The sequence below is a fragment of the Podarcis gaigeae genome (assembly GCF_964106915.1).
Source record: "Podarcis gaigeae genome assembly, chromosome: 13".
Lineage (NCBI taxonomy): Eukaryota > Metazoa > Chordata > Lepidosauria > Squamata > Lacertidae > Podarcis > Podarcis gaigeae.
The window spans coordinates 14,203,682-14,222,144 of record NC_139689.1 but is presented as its reverse complement, the minus strand read 5'-3'; the positions used below and the strand labels follow the sequence as shown (position 1 = coordinate 14,222,144).

Below are 18,463 nucleotides of genomic sequence, written 5' to 3'. Positions count from 1 at the left end.
ACATTTTAATGCTCTTAATTTGCATTTACCAAAGCAATACATGAACCAAAACACAGCTCTCCTTTGAAATCAATACTTCTCCAAATGTTGCAATGTAGTTCTTGAACCAAAAACATGTGTGCAAAAATGTGTACATTCATGAGAATAGCATATAAAAATGCATTTTATTAAGCTTCCAAAAAAGGACATATTAAGAGAAACAAAAACTAAAACACTGACCAATTGTTCTGAGGACTTTGCAAACTGATATGGGAATGTTGTGAAAAATGAGAAACTGAGAGGAACCACAAATAACAGATTTGTTCAACCCTAGAATGAAGAGAATTTGGGTTTGAGTTGGGCAAAGTGAATCACACTTCAATCCTACTGATATTAATGTAACTAGAACCAAACCCCAAAAGTTGTAGATCCACATTCTCATATTAACTTTCCAGTTAACATTACAATTTCATAATACTATACCAGTAATAGTTTCAGATGTTTATTTTCTTCTTGTTACTCCTTATTAGCTGCTCTCTTCTGTTCAGTTCAGGCCTCAAAAGAATTATGTATACTTTGGGGGAAAAGATGCAGCCCAACAATCCAGCGCTGGAGGCCAAGATGGAGAAAATTTCTGCAGCCACCATGTATTTCCCTTTGGTGCTTAGATAAGCTGGAACAAAAGAGACCCACACACTGAAAAACACCAACATACTGAAGGTGATGAACTTGGCTTCATTAAAAGTATCCGGCAGCTTCCGAGCAAAGAAAGCTAAAGTGAAGCTGACCAAAGCCAGCAATCCCATGTAGCCAAGAATATAGTAGAACATGTTGGTTGATCCTTCATGGCATTCCACAATGATTTCTTCAGGCAAGGAGTGCATGTCCAAATTTGGGAAAGGAGGGTCAGCACATAGCCATATCATGCAAATGTTTGCTTGAATACTTAAGCAGCAGAGAACAAGAGAGACTGAAAACCGGTTCCCAATCCATTTCCTTATCTGGGATGTAGGCTTCGTGGCCATGAAAGCCAGAACCACAGTAAGAGTTTTTACCAAGATGGAAGAAATGGACATGGAGAAGACTACTCCAAAGGCTGTTTGTCGTAGATAGCAAGTCAGCAACTGGGGATGGCCAATGAATAGCAAGGAACAGAGGAAGCAGAGCAGGAGGGAGATGAGAAGAGTGTAGGTGAGGTTCTCGTTGTTGGCTTTGACGATGGGAGTCTTCCTATGTTTGATGAAGATTCCAAGCACCAGAACTGTGGCTGCAGAAAAAGTCAGAGCCAAAATGGCCAAGCTGATGCCCAAAGGTTCAACAAAAGATAGGAAGTGTAGATCCTTTGGAAGGCATCCATTTTTATTGGAGTTTGGATACAGAGCTTCTTGACAATCGAAACAGTCATCCATGTCTGGGGGGTGGAATGGACAAAGAAATGAAGAGATATGATCTCTTTAACTCCAACATAGCATAACTGTTTTGCCATTGTAACATGCCATAATTGTTTTATTCCATGCTGAAGGAAACAGCTAGGTTTTCTTTCAAAGGCAGAATCCAACAAACTCATCTGATCAGTGCAAAGATTTACTCTTGCACAATGGGACTTCCACCTTCTCTTCTCCCTGGGTGTGCCCTATAGTTTCCTCAGATCTGCTCCAGAGGGTTGTGGGAATTCCCAAGATTTGATTTAGGGTGCATGGGGAGGAGGGAGGATGGGGTAAGTTCTATGGTACAAGCATAAATCTTTACACTAATTGAACATGTCAGATAATGTCCAGCATCTGGTTATGCCTATACAATCAGCATGAAGCATCATCATGCAGCAACTCCCTTGGAGATCCTTCAAAATGCAGGTCAGAATCAGAACAAATAAGGACATAGCTTTCTTAGAATTATTTCTGAACTGGCTTTGAGCAAAGAGAAGTCTGGCCAACTAAAGTATATGCCACAATACATATGTTAGTCTTGACATAACCCAAAGATCCTGCTGTTTGTGCTGACAGAGGGCAATAAACAACAGAATTATTAAATTCTAAAGGCAAATTATGATTCAGTTATCTTCTAAGTGGCAGAAAGTATAACAGGCAAATGGAAAATATGAAGAAATCTCATTGTTTTTCTGTTAAAGGTAAATTAACTGTGTTCAAGTCCACGCAATGGGGCTAGCTCCTGTTGCTCTGTCACAGCTCCTGTCAACCCAGCAGTTCAAAAGCATACCAGTGCAAGTAGATAAATAGCTACCACTACAGCAGGAAGGTAAACAGCATTTCCATGCACTCTGGCACTCGTCATGGTTTCCTGTTGCACCAGAAGCAGTTTAATCATGCTGGCCATATGGCCTGGAAAAGCTGTCTGTGGACAAACGCTGGCTCCCTTGGCCTGAAGTGAGATGGGCACTGCACCCCATAGTCAGGTTTGACTGGACTTAACCATACAGAGGCCCTTTACTTTTTTTTTAAAGGCCTGGGAGTCCCTACCTGTGTTATAAAGTTTGTTGGAACCTGTTATGAGACTTTATGGGGAAGGATGGGAAATAAATCTAATAAAAATAAAATAAGGAAGGAAGGGCGAGTGGGAGGAAGAATTGAAATCAATCAGAACTGAGCTATTTTGCTTATCCTACTATACTTTTCTGCACTGAGCATTGCACATCCTACCCTTCTTGTCAGACATCTTCCCTTTTGGGCATGGAACACAATCATAGCAACAAAATGGCTGTCCTTCCTTCTTTGTTCTTCTGTAGCCCGGATGGCAGTTGTCATTGCACAAAGAAAGAGGCAGAACCTACACACACAGAGAGAGAGAGAGAGAGATTGTATTTTCTCTTCTAGGGAGGGACCATAGTTTAGCACTACACATTGGTTCATAATGAAACCAGGTTCACTTCATGGCATTGCCATTTACAAAGATGTTGTTCCTAGTTGGAATCCACAAATAATAAAGAGCAGAAAGTTGAAGATCAGGACCACAGACAGCTCTCTTTAAATGGATATGTAGGTTTAGGCTGCATATGAAGCCTAGAAGCACTAGCCTGGATCTGACTGAAACTTTATATCAGGGGTGTGGATTGGAACCTCCTTCAGCCAAAGGACTGCATTCCTTTCTGGGCAGCCTTCTGAGGGCCACATGCTGTTGGTGGGTGGAAACTTTGTTTAGCTTTGTACAATACACACACATACCAAGTTTTCCATGCTTCATCCAAACAAGGAAGGAAGGGTTCAATGGCACATTCCAGCCAAGCAGAAAACTGAAGTAGAGCCAGTGAGCAGGTTGGGTTGGAGAAAGTAAGCTCCAAAAGCCCCAATTAGCCCCTGGGCCTGAGATTTCCTGCCCCTGTTAATAAAGTCCTGCAGAAAGAGAAGAAGACGACGACGACGAGGGGTTTGGATTTGATATCCCACTTTATCACTACTCTGAGGAGTCTCAAAGTGGCTAACAATCTCCTTTTCCCTTCCTCTCCCACAACAAACACCCTGTGAGGTGAGTGAAGCTGAGAGACTTCAAAGAAGTGTGACTAGCCCAAGGTCACCCAGCAGCTGCATGTGGAGGAGCAGGGAATCGAACTTGGTTCACCAGATTACGAGTCTACCGCTCTTAACCACTACACCACACTGGTGTTGATAGCCTCACTGGATAGTGCCTGCTTGGATATTTCAAAGATTTTGCAGTTTAATATGCAGATGTAGACTCAAACAAGGTTAATGAGCCCCCTTCAGCACAAGGATGAGGTGATCTTCTGAAGTTTACTATACAGCGGAAAGGAGCAGCCAAGCATACTAGGACTCAATTTCTTGACTTTAAGAAAGCTGACTTCATAAAACTTAGGGAAGTGCTGGGTGAGATCCCATGGACAGTAATACTAAAAGGAAAGGGAGTTCATGATGGCTGGGAGTTTGTTAAGAGGGAGATAGTAAAAGCACAACTTCAGGCAATACCAATGAGACGGAAACATGGAAGGTGCCTAAAGAAGCCAGGGTGGCTATCTAAAGAACTTTTAACTGAGTTAAGATTAAAAAAGGATGTGTACAAAAAATGGAAAAGGGGGGAAACCATCAAGGAGGAATTCAAACAAATAGCCAGCACATGTAGACACAAAGTCAGAAAAGCTAAAGCACAGAATGAACTTGCTAGAGAGGTTAAAAGCAACAAAAAAAGGCTTTTATGGGTATGTTCATAGCAAAAGGAAGAACAAAGAAACAGTGGGGTCACTCAGAGGAGAAGATGGTGAAATGCAAACAGGGGACAAAGAAATGGCTGAACTCCTCAATGCCTTCTTTGCCTCAGTCTTCTCCGATAAAGTAAACAATGCCCGACCTGAAGAATTTGGAGCAAATGATTCAGCAGAGGAAACACAGCCCAGAATAACTAAGGAGATAGTACAAGAATACTTGGCTAGTTTAGATGTATTCAAGTCTCCAGGGCCAGATCAACTGCATCCAAGAGTATTAAAAGAACTGGCAGATGTGATCTCAGAACCACTGGCAGTCATCTTTGAGAATTCCTGGAGAACAGGAGAAGTCCCAGCAGACTGGAGGAGGGCAAATGTTGTCCCTATTTTCAAAAAGGGGAAAAGAGAGGACCCAAATAATTACCGCCCAGTCAGTCTGACATCAATACCAGGGAAGATTCTGGAGCAGATCATTAAGCAAAGTCTGTGAGCACCTAGAAAGGAATGCTGTGATCATCAATAGTCAGCATGGATTTCTGAAAAATAAGTCATGTCATACTAACCTGATCTCGTTTTTTGACAGAATTACAACCCTGGTACATGAAGGGAACACAGTGGATGTAGCCTACCTTGATTTCAGCAAGGCATTTGACAAGGTGCCCCATGATATTCTTGTAAAGAAGCTGGTAAAATGCGGACTTGACTATGCTACCACTCAGTGGATTTTTAACTGGCTGACTGACCGAACCCAAAGTGTGCTCATCAATGGTTCCTCTTCATCCTAGGGAAGAGTGACTAGTGGGGTGCCACAGGGTTCTGTCTTGGGCCCGGTCTTATTCAACATCTTTATCAATGACTTGGATGATGGACTAAAGGGCATCCTGATCAAATTTGCAGATGACACCAAACTGGGAGGGGTGGCTAACACCCCAGAGGACAGGATCACACTTCAAAACGACCTTGACAGGTTAGAGAACTGGGCCAAAACAAACAAGATGAATTTTAACAGGGAGAAATGTAAAGTATTGCACTTGGCAAAAAAAAAAAAAAAATGAGAGGCACAAATACAAGATGGGTGACACCTGGCTTGAGAGCAGTACATGTGAAAAGGATCTAGGAGTCTTGGTTGACCACAAACTTGACATGAGCCAACAGTGTGACGCGGCAGCTAAAAAAGCCAATGCAATTCTGGGCTGCATCAATAGGAGTATAGCATCTAGATCAAGGGAAGTAATAGTGCCACTGTATTCTGCTCTGGTCAGACCTCACCTGGAGTACTGTGTCCAGTTCGGGGCAACACAGTTCAAGAAGGACACTGACAAACTGGAACGTGTCCAGAGGAGGGCAACCAAAATGGTCAAAGGCCTGGAAACGATGCCTTTTGAGGAACGGCTAAGGGAGCTGGGCATGTTTAGCCTGGAGAAGAGGAAGTTAAGGGGAGATATGATAGCCATGTTCAAATATATAAAAGGATGTCATATAGAGGAGGGAGAAAGGTTGTTTTCTGCTGCTCCAGAGAAGCGGACACAGAGCAATGGATCCAAACTACAAGAAAGAAGATTCCACCTAAACATTAGGAAGAACTTCCTGACAGTAAGAGCTGTTTGACAGTGGAATTTGCTGCCAAGGAGTGTGGTGAAGTCTCCTTCTTTGGAGGTCTTTAAGCAGAGGCTTGACAACCATATATCAGGAGTGCTCTGATGGTGTTTCCTGCTTGGCAGGGGTTGGACACGATGGCCCTTGTGGCCTCTTCCAACTCTATGATTCTATGATTCCCTCTTACTTTCCCTTATATTGGCGATTTGTTTGAAAATGTAAAGTGGAGCTCTAGGGTGAAACACCACGAAAAAGTGAAGATGGGGTTTATTTGGTGTGGTTGGCACCTAATCAGGTCCTTGGTGAATTAAGGAACAAAGGAAGCTGTGTTATGCTAAGTCATAGGAACACATAAATAAGAACAAAGGAAGCTGGTGCTGTCTTCTTTATGTCACCTTGAGTTCCTGTCAGGGGAAAAGGTGGGATATAAACATAATCATAATATGGGGTGGTGTTTGTGTTTGTGTGTGTGTGTGTGTGTGTGTGTGTGTATAAAAAGACTAGGGTAAATTGATCTACTCATGTGTCTATTTATTGATCCAATCACTCACCCATCACTGCATAGAAAACAAGAGATATATGATCTATTAAAACATACAGAAAATTATAATAAAAGCAGCACAGCACTCATCCTTTCCTTGTGGTCTCTTCCAACTCTATGATTCTATGATTCTATGATCTAGCTCAAGGTCACAAATGGAGCTTTATGGCTTGGATGGATTTGAACCTGGGTCTCCCCAGTCCTGATCTGACACTCATGCTAGCTGGTGAAAAGCCAATCACATTCTTGTTAAAATGAAATGTCTAATACATTAAGTTTGTGCTCACAAATCACTAAACTACCAAAAAAAAAAAGCAAATTGAAATGTATATCATTATTTTTGTCAAGGCTTGTTCCTCGTATAAATTCAACAGGGAAAAGAGCACAGACAGATCCTGGAACTGTTGGCAAGATTCATATGTGCATAAAAACATTTTTGCAAGGGCTAAGTCCAGAGATTCACTAATATTGTAGAGAATTAACCCAGCATTCTCAATATGCCTTAGAACTACTTTGATATCCTACCTGATTATACGCGCTGTGCCAGGTGATAATATCCTCATTAATAGTGAACTCTCTGCCTGGTGCTTGGGGATCCATCCTTCCTACCTTCACTCTTTTAAAAGATTTGTTTGGGAAAGTAACCCAGTTTATAATATCAAAGCCAGCTGTCAACACACCATTCTCATTGAAAGATATTGTGTCCCCAGCACTGTTATTAAATGAGATTGTCTGAAGAAAAGGGTGAAGCTAGAATGAAAGTGAAGAAGGCAAAATATAGATGTTAATGGAAAAGGGCATATGGGACACACTTCCCTACTTGTCATGTGATACCACTTCATGACTGGATTACTAGAATGCTGTCTCTGTGGAGCTGAGGCGGCTGATGGGGCAGACATCTGCTAGATCATCTACACTGGCTGCCCATAGGTTTTCAAGGCATATTCAAGGTTTTGGGTTGACATACAAAGCTCTGAACTACTTGGACCCTGGATACCTTGAGGACCTCTTGTGTCCTTATATTCCAACTGAGATAATCCTGAGGAGCACTGTTGAGTCTTCTCTGTGTTACACTGGCCTAAGTGATCTCAACTAGAAGTTGAGCATTTACTGTCACCAGTCCCACCTGCAGAACACTCTTCCAGCTGTGATCCAGCAGGCACCCTCACTTTGGAATTTCAGGCACCTCTTGAAGATCTTTTTAGGCTGAGAGGGCTTTGCAGCCATTTGATTCTAGTTTTAACCTTATCTATGTTATTTATGTATTTATATATTTATACTGCTTGATTGTACAAAACCTCACATGGTGGTATAATGCTGTAAACCTAACAGATAGATATGTAGATGATAGAGATAGATGATAGATAGATAGATAGATATAGATAGATAGATAGATAGATAGATAGATAGATAGATAGATAGATGATAGATAGATAGATAGATAGATAGATAGATAGATAGAGATAGATAGATAGATAGATAGATAGATAGATAGATAGATAGACAGACAGACAGATAAAGATGATAGATAGATGATAGATATAGATAGATAGATGATAGATATAGATAGATAGATAGATAGATAGATATAGATATAGATAGATAGATAGATAGATAGATAGATAGATAGATAGATAGATAGATAATTGATAGATAGATGATAGATAGATAGATAGATAGATAGATAGATAGATAGATAGATAGATGATAGATAGATGATAGATGATAGATATGGCAGTCTAGAAATACTTTTATAAATAAATAAATGTTCACACCCAAAATAGCTATTTTTGAGGACATTAATTACCTGCCATGTATGCAGGATTTCAGACTCCATCATAGCTCCATTGGCCACTGCTCTACATTTGGATCTTGAGGAGTGCATGGAATGCAAAGCATGTGCTATGGCATACACAGCATTATAGATGCTGTAGCTCTGGCCAGTCATGCTCATTTCAAATAAAGGCCCAGGAAGGTTCTCTAGTTGTTCCTCCCCTGTGCAGTGTACCTCCATATCCTCTTCTCCAGAACCTGAAAGTAAACAGCTGAAAGCCTGCTCCCAGAAGACTCTAGTAAGAGTATCTCTTCTTGTTGAGTGGGGATTTAGACTTTGAAGGAAATGTTGAAATTCAGTCACCTCACTGGAGTGAATTGCTAAAGACAAGGCACCATGGAACAGATCTGTGTCAAATGCCCTTTGAAATGTCTGTAATTCAAAACTCCAGTGGGCAGTCATAATCCACACCTTGCCAGCATACACACCTCCCATATATGTCTCAAGAGATAAATAGCAGTTCAACCCAAGCATAGTCTGAATGTCTGCATTTACAATAAAGACACTGAATGTGGTGGTCTTACTTAAGAAAAAGATCTCATTCTTTGTGATATCAAAGTCGTTCACCATGTCTGAAAAGTATTTCATGATGGGTATTCTGTAAGTCAAGGCAGTGCAGATGCCATTCATGGAAAGCTTTGCTATCAAGTTCTGCAAAAAAGTTTCACCTTTATCGTCAGCTGTTGCAATGAGCCCGACCCAGTTCCACTGGAAATGCAGAAGTAGTTGCACAATCCCTTCATACTGATATGCTTCATTGGGGACCATTTGGTATAAGAAAGGGAGTTTGGCTCGATCATTCACTGTTGGAGCAAATAAGCTATAAGTGACCTAAGAAAAACAAGGAGTGGAGTGTGTCTTTTCAGCTGGGGTAGAGATTGTTTCACGCTCATCATCACACACTCATCTTCACTACACTAGGCAAAATCTCACATTAAAAGCCTGCTGGGATTGAAATGTTTCCAGTTTCTTTATGACTGAAATGCAGGAAAGGGAAAGCCTCAGAAATCCTTAGAGGGGTGCTCCAGAGCTGCGTCTCAAGTTCATTCACTTAAGGCTGGGAAACTTGTACAGCAAAAAAGGTCCATATTGCCTTCTGGGCAAAGTTCCATGGGCCACATACCAGTGAGGGGTGGATCGAGAAGCAAAAGTGTGAGAAGCAATGATATATATTCATATATGTCATTGCGTTTATAAATGCAATTACTTGATATATGTTTTGTTGTATTGTGGAATCATTTGGAGATGCTTTGTAGGAAGCTATTCATAAATGAAATGAAACATCACCACCACCACCACCACCACCACCACCAATTTATCTTTGTAAAATAGTGTACATTCTTCACACACTCCTTTGTCCTCCATCCAGGCAAAGAAGAGGCTTTGCCAGAGTCATTGGACAGCACATACCATTTTAGAATTGTTTTTGTTCGTGTCTTATTGTTGCATTTGTAGTCTAGCTGTAAATCACTTTGGTCCTTTCTGTAAGAGTTCAGTGAACTCCACTCATGGCAGACAGCCAAGGAAAGTAGACAAAGAAGCTCTGACCGAGTCTTTATTCAGTATTCACAGCAAGGGGCATAGGTATGCTCCAACTGAGCTCCTCCTCCCTCACTTCTTAGCAACAGCACTTACCATTACGGTGGCTAATTGTCTCTGAGTCCTTTGTTCTTCCACTTTCAGTGCATGCCAGGTTATGGGAGAAGGGGGCTCAGGAATGCTTTCCAGTGATAATGTATCAGCTGGCTGCTCTGTCTCTGTCTCCCCCTTATCTTCTCCCTACACCTCCCAACTCTTCTGTTCACCTGTCTCTGATCTGTGACCTTCCTCAAATCACTGTTGTAAATCAATACTGCCTTCCTCTTCTCTGGAAGTTTCAAGAGGAGGGGGGGACGATCTCCACCACTCCTCCTCGGTCCAGTCCCCCTCAGTCCAATCCCTGCCACTTTCTTTTAGTGGGAAGTGCTGTATAAATTTAATAAACCTAACCTAAACTAGTGATGAATCCCCCATATACCATGCATGTGACCTACCTGTGGAGTCTTGTAAGTGCCTAAGATAGTGGCTATGTGGAGGGAGGTTTCCAAGTCCAGCCCCCCAATGATGGTTACCATCTTCTCAGTGTCACAGGTGTAGTTGGGCACAATCTTATCCTGACCGCAGAGAAGCTTCAAGGTGTTCTGGTAAGTCATCTTTGCATCAAAGTAATTCTCATAGACATGGAAACCCAAAGTGATGTTGGGTAAGAGCTCAGAGTTCTCACTGATCTCCTTCACAGCAAACACCAAGGAGATGACATGCTGGTAGTTCTTTGGCACTGATCTGCAAGAACAATCACATGTCAATTTTTGCTCTCTGCGAGCCCCTAAAGAAGAAGAGACAAAGGTAGAAACTGCCATTACCAAACCGAGCAGTCTTATCAGTGTCTCTATCTTAATCAGCATTTGTTTGTTTGTTTGTTTGTTTGAACAATTTTGATACTGCTTAATGCTGTAATTTCTGAGCAGTGTACAACAAGGTTACAAAATGAAATGAAATCAATGAAAAGTAACCATAAAAGTGATATTAAAATGTCCACTGATTATTTACTTATTTATTATTTAAAGTCTTCACTGGGGAAGGAGGCTATCTAATTTCAGTAAAGAAGAAGTTCCACAGAACTGGGTCTACCATATTGATTACACAGCTTCTGCAAAACCATGGATAATAGCAGTGTCTGCACCAAAGACCTCAGGATGTAATTTAGTCCCACTCCCAAAGAACTGCTGTCTCCAAGTGCCTTTACTTACGCAAGTCCCTCTATCTGCTTCATTTGGGGTGGTCCATTGAACATTATGCTATCTGAGAAGAATAAGAGTTGAGAAGCAATTCCACCAATGATGAAGCTACTTGGTTGATAATACTGGTGCTGGATATGGACTGGATTGTCGAAAGTGCACATTGACAGATTTGCCTTACTGTATCTTTGAGGCTGAATAACTAGAAGAAACAGGAAGAGACCAAGCATTCTGGGGGGGCAAACCCCTTTCTCCTGACAATAGTCCTGCAGTTTCCAACACAAACGTCACTGAGGTAGCAAACCTGCACCTGGGTTAATCATTTCACCTTCTGGATGGGAAATCACATGGAAAGCTATCAAAGGACTTTGCCCACAAACTATAAAGCATGGAGAAAAAACTTCCAGAGTCCCTCCCCACCCAGTTCTGTATGGCAAAAGGGCATTTTATATAAGCCTTCAGGGTTGGTTATTGATGTTGACTATGATCTCTCCAAAGTCTGTTGAGAACTGCCAAGATTGGGAGTGAACAAGATGTGGAGTACATTCAGATAATTACAGGATTCATAATCTTCTCTCCAGAGGCACACTGTGTAAGAAAACATGTTTGTCTAATAATGCTGCATCTCTTCTCTCGGAAGTGACAGGAGGGTCACTTGTGCTCAGTTTCACTCAATTGTACCTTAATGTCCTTGGATGGAACCAGAGAGGAGGTGACCATTTCTGGAAGCATATGTTACCTTGCTCACATTATTGATCCCCTTTGGGAAGAGGAACCTGTGGGCCACCAGATTTTGTTGGACTCCAACTCCCATCATCCCTGACCATTGTCTACATACCTGAGGATGATGGCAGTTGGGGTTCTCATGGAGGGCCGCAAGTTTTCCATCCCCACTGTAAGGCTAGAGTCAAATGAATCATTAGATTTCTGAAGTATCAACAGTGTTCATGTTAAGTATTCAGAGGTGTGAGTTGATGTATCACAGGTTTGCCCCCACTGTCAGAATGGCCAGTGGCTGTGGGTAAACAGCAGCAAGAGGGTTACTGGCTTCATGTCTTGTTTGTAATCACCAAGGGAAAATAGAGTGCTAGACTAGATGGGTCGTTGGTTCAATCCAGTAGAATTGCTCTTACATTCTTAATCACATCAATTCACATGGTCCTGGAAGTCCAAAAACCAGTGTGATGGTCATTCTCTCTGTTGCATGTCTGATAATAAAAAGCTGGGGCTCCAATTCAAAGTCCAATACTTAATATTAAAAGACCAAATGGCTTGGCACCAGGAGACCTGAAGGAACACCTCCTCCTATATATACCTCTTTGGACCTTATGCAGTTGGTAAACCAGGGAAAGGGCCTCCTTTGTGGTGGTGCAGTTTTTGGAATGCCCTTCCCAAGGAAAGACATATAACCTGGCACTGGGGGTGTTAAGTTGTGGGTGAACATATCAGACGACACAGCGATTCTTCAAACAACTCTTGTTTATTCACAGGCCAGGACAGAACTCCACTGAAGGGCTCAGTCAGCCTGCTTATATAGAGCTCCAGTACCACGTTACTGTAACAACTTTCTAAAACTATCCAATCACTGAATGTCACTTTCGATCCTTCATTTGCATAACTATCTACAGTATCCCCTTGCTGGTCCAGGGTGAGAACTTCAGTACATAACAGGGCGGACAATGAGAGCTTGTTCATTAAGGACAACTGCTTCATTGCAGAGGGATAACAGGTGGCGAGAGGAATGTTAAACCGTCCCTCCCTGCACATTGTGGTCCCAATAAAAAAAAAGTCCCTTAATACTTAAAAAAGAACCAAACATATTCCATGTTTTCCTTTTAGCAAAATATGTTATTTGACTTTAGAATGTTTCTCATCACACAAGGTACAAATTGTCTCCATTGACAACTATGGTGGTTTAGGATGATGCAAAAAGTCTTGTACATGTGCAGAAACTGAGCTTTCTGACACACAGAATAATGCACCCTCCCTGTACTCTTACCCTCTTGAGGACATGAAGTTCCTTTCACTTCCTGTCTGCAAATGAGCACCGCACAGTCACAAATTAATAATCCCCTTTGCAACAAAGCTCTGGGATATGGTGTCACTAACTTCTCATGAACTATTCATTCATTGTGCTTATACTTGTTTCCTTTGCCTTCAGAAGTGATATATCAGCAGCCACAAACATATTCCATCTTGGTGGAGTCTCTGTGTGGTGGGACCAGGAAATGTAACAGTTCCACACTCCTAAATGAAGCTGCAAATTAGATTGAAGACCACCAGGACAATGGAGGTAAATGCCTGCAAACCAAAGTCAATTAAGACATTCCCATGGCTTACTACAGAATTTCTAATGGCTGTGCTAGTTGCTGAGACTGTTAGATAGAATTATTGCCTTGGTAGACCTTGACCTGAAGCAGCTAGTGAAGAGAACCTGAGTAAGCACTCTTGTTTTGTAGACTTAAAATATGTACGTAGGAGTCGTGTGTGTGTGTTTGTGTGTGTGTGTGTGTGTGGAATTGTGTCATGTAAGGCAGGTGTTAGCCCATCTCTGATGTAAAACAATACTTTGTTGAATGGACATCCAGGTCAAAAACAGCATGGCAAGATGAAACCTGATGAAGTCAAGTAGTTTGTGTATTTATTTATTTATTTATTTATTTATTTATTTATTTATTTATTTATTTGCAATTATTCTATACTTCCAAAATGAAGAAAAAAATCACAGCATAATAGCATAAAATCAACAATAACATTACATAACTGCAGTGGTACCTCGGGTTAAGATTTTAATTCGTTCCAGAGGTCCATTCTTAACCTGAAACTGTTCTTAACCTGAGGTACCACTTTAGCTAATGGGACCTCCTGCTGCTGCTGCACTGCTGCTGCATGATTTCTGTTCTCATCCTGAAGCAAAGCTCTTAACCCAAGGTACTATTTCTGGGTTAGCAGAGTCTGTAACCTGAAGTGTCTGTAACCTGAGGTACCACTGTAGGGGCATTACAAATGCTTACCATGTATCTTATCTGTCAATCAAATTGCTATTTATAATCAATATAGTCATGATGCAGAGGTGTAGGCAGAAGTTCACCCCTCTTTGCTTTAAAAGAAAAACAACAGCAACCTTAGCTCCACCCTTCAAATTTTTTATTTTTTATTTTTTATTTTTTTAAGATAAGACAAAACTTTATTAGCATCACCCAATGGCCATAGCAACAGTAAAACATTACAGTATATGCAGAAAAGGAAGTTTGATATAAGAGCACAATTTAAAGTCCTGAATCAGCTGTCAGTTAGTGGCCCTTATTCTGATTGCCCCTGCTATGAACCTAGCCACCTTTGCTGTTATCTGCTCATTTTGATCTCATAGAAGAAAGGACATTGTGGCAGTGGTTGTGAGCACTCTGGGATGGTTAGTATGAGTGGGGTGATGATTTCGTTCCTCAGGTTTTTGTAGAGAGTACAAGACAGGAGGACGTGTGCCGCTGTTTCGGTGCTACTGCAGGTGGCAAAACATCCAGTCTTGCAAGTGTAAAAGCACATCTGTATTTTGGGATAATACGTTTGTGCAGATATAGGGCCAGAGAATCAAAATGGAGAGGTGGAAAATGAACATACCAACGGCAGATTTTCCTTCTAGTGGCCAGGTTATTCTGATGCTTGATATTTTGTGGACATTGACTAATTAGACTGTTTACTTTAGTAGTGCCCATAGTAAGTAGGTGTTGTGGGGATAGGCCACAAGAGTGAAGTTTTGGATAGATGGTTTTAAGCCAGGCACTTTTATGGGAGTCTTGAAGTACTAGGGCTAGTAAACCGGGGGGATTTGAGTTTAGGCGGAGCCAGAAGTTAAGAGTTCTTTGCCAGGTCTATACTTCTACTGAAGGGAGACTTGCCTCCAGTCTCAATGATACGTTTGGGACGCATGGTGGTACAGGAAAAAATCTGCCTTAGAAACTTTGATTGAACAGCTTCCAAAGTGCTAAGATGGTTACCAGTCCAAATCTGAGCCCCGTATAGTAGCTGTGCTAGGGGTTTAGCTTGGAAGACTTCTAGGGCTGATGGTATATGTTTGCCACCCTTTGTATGGAAAAAGTCTTGGCACTCCCCATGACCCCGTAGACTGGAAGAAAAGGCCCAGATATTTGAAAGCTTTGACCTGTTTGATTGGTTGATTGTCCATACACCAACTGTGGGGCCTATATTTTCTTGAGAAAACAATAACTTTAGTTTTCTGATAGTTTACGACCAGGTGTTCTCTCTGGCAATACACTGAGAATTCTCTTATCAATCTTTTTAGGACTATTTTTGTTTGGGATAAGAGGACCGCATCATCAGCATATAATAGTACAGTGATTGGTTTTGAGGCCAGTTTAGGGGCATGGAAATCTGGAGATGTTAGGCACTGGACCATGTCGTTTATGTATAGGTTAAGAGGGCCGGAGCTAAAATGCATCCTTGCTTGACTCACTTTGTGGCTGGTACAGATCCTGTAAGTTGGCCATTTGTAGAGCAACACACTTTCAGCACAGTGTCTTTATAAAGGCAGTTAATCAGATATAATAATCTTTGTCTATGCTTGAGGTGTTCAGTTTAGCCCATAGTCTTACTCGTGAGAGTGAGTCAAAAGCAGCTTTCAAATCAACGAAAGCAGCATACAGCACACCGTGAGATTGCTTGGTGTACTTATCTATGAGGTGGGCTAGGACAAAGCAATGGTCTATAGTAGATCTGCCTTGCCTGAATCCTGCTTGCTCTTCCGCAAGGATAGCCTCACATCAATCCAGTTGATTAATTTATTGTGGAGGTGTTTTGCAGATAATTTACTAACTGTAGGTAAGAGGCTGATAGGTCTGTAGCTGGCCGGATCCGATGTGAGTGGCCTCTGATGTGGCACAGGGCAAATTTATCTTTCCCTCTGTCTCCAATACGAGCATAGCAACCTGCCTTATACTGAATCACAGTATCACCTTGTGGCTCAAGGTGCAAAGCAGATGCTCTACCATGGAGCCCTGACCCTCCCCTTAATGTTCAGGCTGTGAGTGTCATTGCTTATGTAACCAAAATAGCACCACTCATGAGAGGGAGGTACCAGAAGGCACAGATTAACTTCAAGGTGTTCGTGGCAATTTTGAAGGAAAGTATTCTAAGGGAAGCGGACCCCAAAACTTCCCAGCGAGAACTGACCATTGTCATGGAATGCCCACGTGAAAAGGGGAAATATAAAATGGGAGAGGGGTTGGAATGAAGTAGAAACACTGGAGATCAAAACAGCAGCTCTGCCCATTGCAATTTTGTTGCAGTTCCTATGTTTCAAGAATGAGAGCAAAACGAGTACAGTGTTACTTCCCGTTACAAACTTAATTCGTTCTGGAGGTCCGTTCTTAACCCAAAACCATTCTTAACCTGAGGCGTGCTTTTGCTAATGGGGCCTCCCGCTGCTGCCGCACGACTTCCACTCGCATCCCAGAGCAAGGTTTGCTACCAGGAGACCTACTTCTGGGTAAGCGGAGCTCGTTACCCAAAGCATTTGTAAGGAGGATGGTATGTAACCTGAGGTTCCACTGTACTCAGAAATACCACCAGCTGCATACAGCCCACAAAGTGATGCTTTTTTCTGGACACACACACATCCAACCAATTCTATCAAGTTATAACTATAGATCAGTGGTAGAGTATCTGCACTCAGGAAGTTCCAAGTTTAATTCCCATCATCTCCAGGTAGGACTGAGAATGTCTCAAACTGAAACCCTGGACAGCCACTGCCATCCCATGTGGACAATACTGAGGTGAATGGTCCAATGGTCTGGACTGATATAATGCAGTTTCTTATGGTCCTACCAAAATGTGACAAAACGTTGTCCACAACATCAATGGAACAATTCTTCTTTATTTAATTTTTTCTTCCATAGCTTTTATTGATAACTATCCTGTATTCTTTCAGAGTCCCATCAGTGAGGCCTCAACACACATGATGGAAGGAGAGAACGACACCACTGTGAGAGAGTTTGTATTTCTTGGGCTGACCAGCAAGCCAGAAGTGAAGGTCCTCTTGTTTACTTTCTTCTTGGCTGTATATGGCACAACCATGCTGGGCAACCTCTTAATCGCTAGCCTAGTGGCTTATGCACCTATCCTCCATACCCCTATGTACTTCCTCTTAGGAAACCTCTCATTCCTTGATTTCTGCTACTCTAGCATAACTGCTCCTAAAATGTTGGTTGGTTTCCTATCAAAGACCAACACCATCTCTTATGTGGGTTGCATTTGCCAGATCTTCTTCTTCCACTTCATTGGCGGCATCAAGATCTTCCTTCTTGTCATCATGGCCTATGACCGTTACATTGCCATCTTCTGTCCATTGCGCTACATGGTCATCATGAACGGGGCAGTGTGTGGTGCCCTGGTATGTGCCTCCTGGACTGGTGGCTTTGTCCACTCCATCATCCAAGTGGCCATTATTACCCAGTTGCCCTTTTGTGGTCCCAACAAGCTGGACAACTTCTACTGTGATGTGCCACAGGTGGTCAAACTCGCTTGTACTAATACCTTTGTGGTGGAGCTACTCATGGTGTCCAATAGTGGCCTCGTGACTTTAATGTGCTTTGTGGTATTGCTTGTGTCGTACTCCATCCTTCTGGCCAAGCTCAGAGCAGGGTCTGCACCCAACCGGAGCAAAGCTATCTCCACCTGTGCCTCCCATGTCACTGTTGTGACCCTGATTTTTGGGCCTTGCATCTACATTTACATCCATCCCTTCCACAGCTTCCCCATGGACAAAGCCATCTCTGTTCTCTATACTGTCATCACTCCCATCTTGAACCCTTTCATTTATACCCTGAGGAACAAAGATTTCAAAGTTGCATTAGAAAAGCTCAAGGGAAAGAAGCAGAAGAAATTGACTCCCTGACAGACTATGCAACTGACTCCAATTCATATTGTGCATGGTTTCTTCACCATTCAAGGTGAAGCTGTGTACAAATGACCACGTTGTGGAAATCAGACCATGAGAGAATCATTTGAAGCATATGCCGGGGCATCACTTTATTTTCTGATATGCGTATCAGGGGAGAAACCTTGCACACCTGTGCCATAGGTGCTCTGAACATTGTAAGTGCAAAATATTTATACAGAAGTTGATATATGACAAGCACACAAGTCACTTTCTCAAATATACTGGAAAATTACAAAAGTTGAAAGAAGTTACTAAAATAGGTTTGCTCAGCAGCTTTCTTAGTGTTATGTGACAGTTTATAGTTATCCCAATCCTTTGTTTCATACAAATGTTAACTGTTGTGCAGAGCAAAGTTGATTTGTCAATTATCCAGAAGTCTAGACCTTATTGATTTCTACAGCAACCTCTTGATTTTCTGCACCCTGTTTGGGGGGAGAGAAATTGGGGCTGCCACATCCCAGAATTTTCTAAGGGATAGGAAAGCAATTCTTTAATGGTTTCTCAGGGTTTGGGGGCCCTCACCTTTCCAAGTGGCACTAAGAAATAACTCCCTTCTTGTTTTCCCTTCTTGTTTTTTACCACTGCTATGGATAACAAGTACTTCCACACCACT

General features: G+C 42.0%; 2 protein-coding genes across 2 annotated transcripts; one reads left to right on the top strand and one right to left on the bottom strand.

Annotated features, from left to right (window-relative positions):
- Window positions 1-473: 473 nt before the first annotated feature.
- LOC310830419 (vomeronasal type-2 receptor 26-like) lies at window positions 474-14,822 on the bottom strand (the record flags this gene model as incomplete). The annotated part of the gene is made up of 7 exons (XM_083710203.1): window positions 474-1,390; window positions 2,637-2,763; window positions 6,810-7,034; window positions 8,092-8,949; window positions 10,152-10,440; window positions 10,908-11,097; window positions 14,792-14,822. 7 exons carry the CDS (start codon window positions 14,820-14,822, stop codon window positions 474-476), a joined length of 2,637 nt encoding a protein of 878 aa, XP_083566329.1.
- Window positions 14,823-16,869: 2,047 nt separating this feature from the next.
- Window positions 16,870-17,805, top strand: LOC310829254 (olfactory receptor 4D5-like; the record flags this gene model as incomplete). The annotated part of the gene is made up of 1 exon (XM_083707527.1): window positions 16,870-17,805. One exon carries the CDS (start codon window positions 16,870-16,872, stop codon window positions 17,803-17,805), a length of 936 nt encoding a protein of 311 aa, XP_083563653.1.
- Window positions 17,806-18,463: the final 658 nt, after the last annotated feature.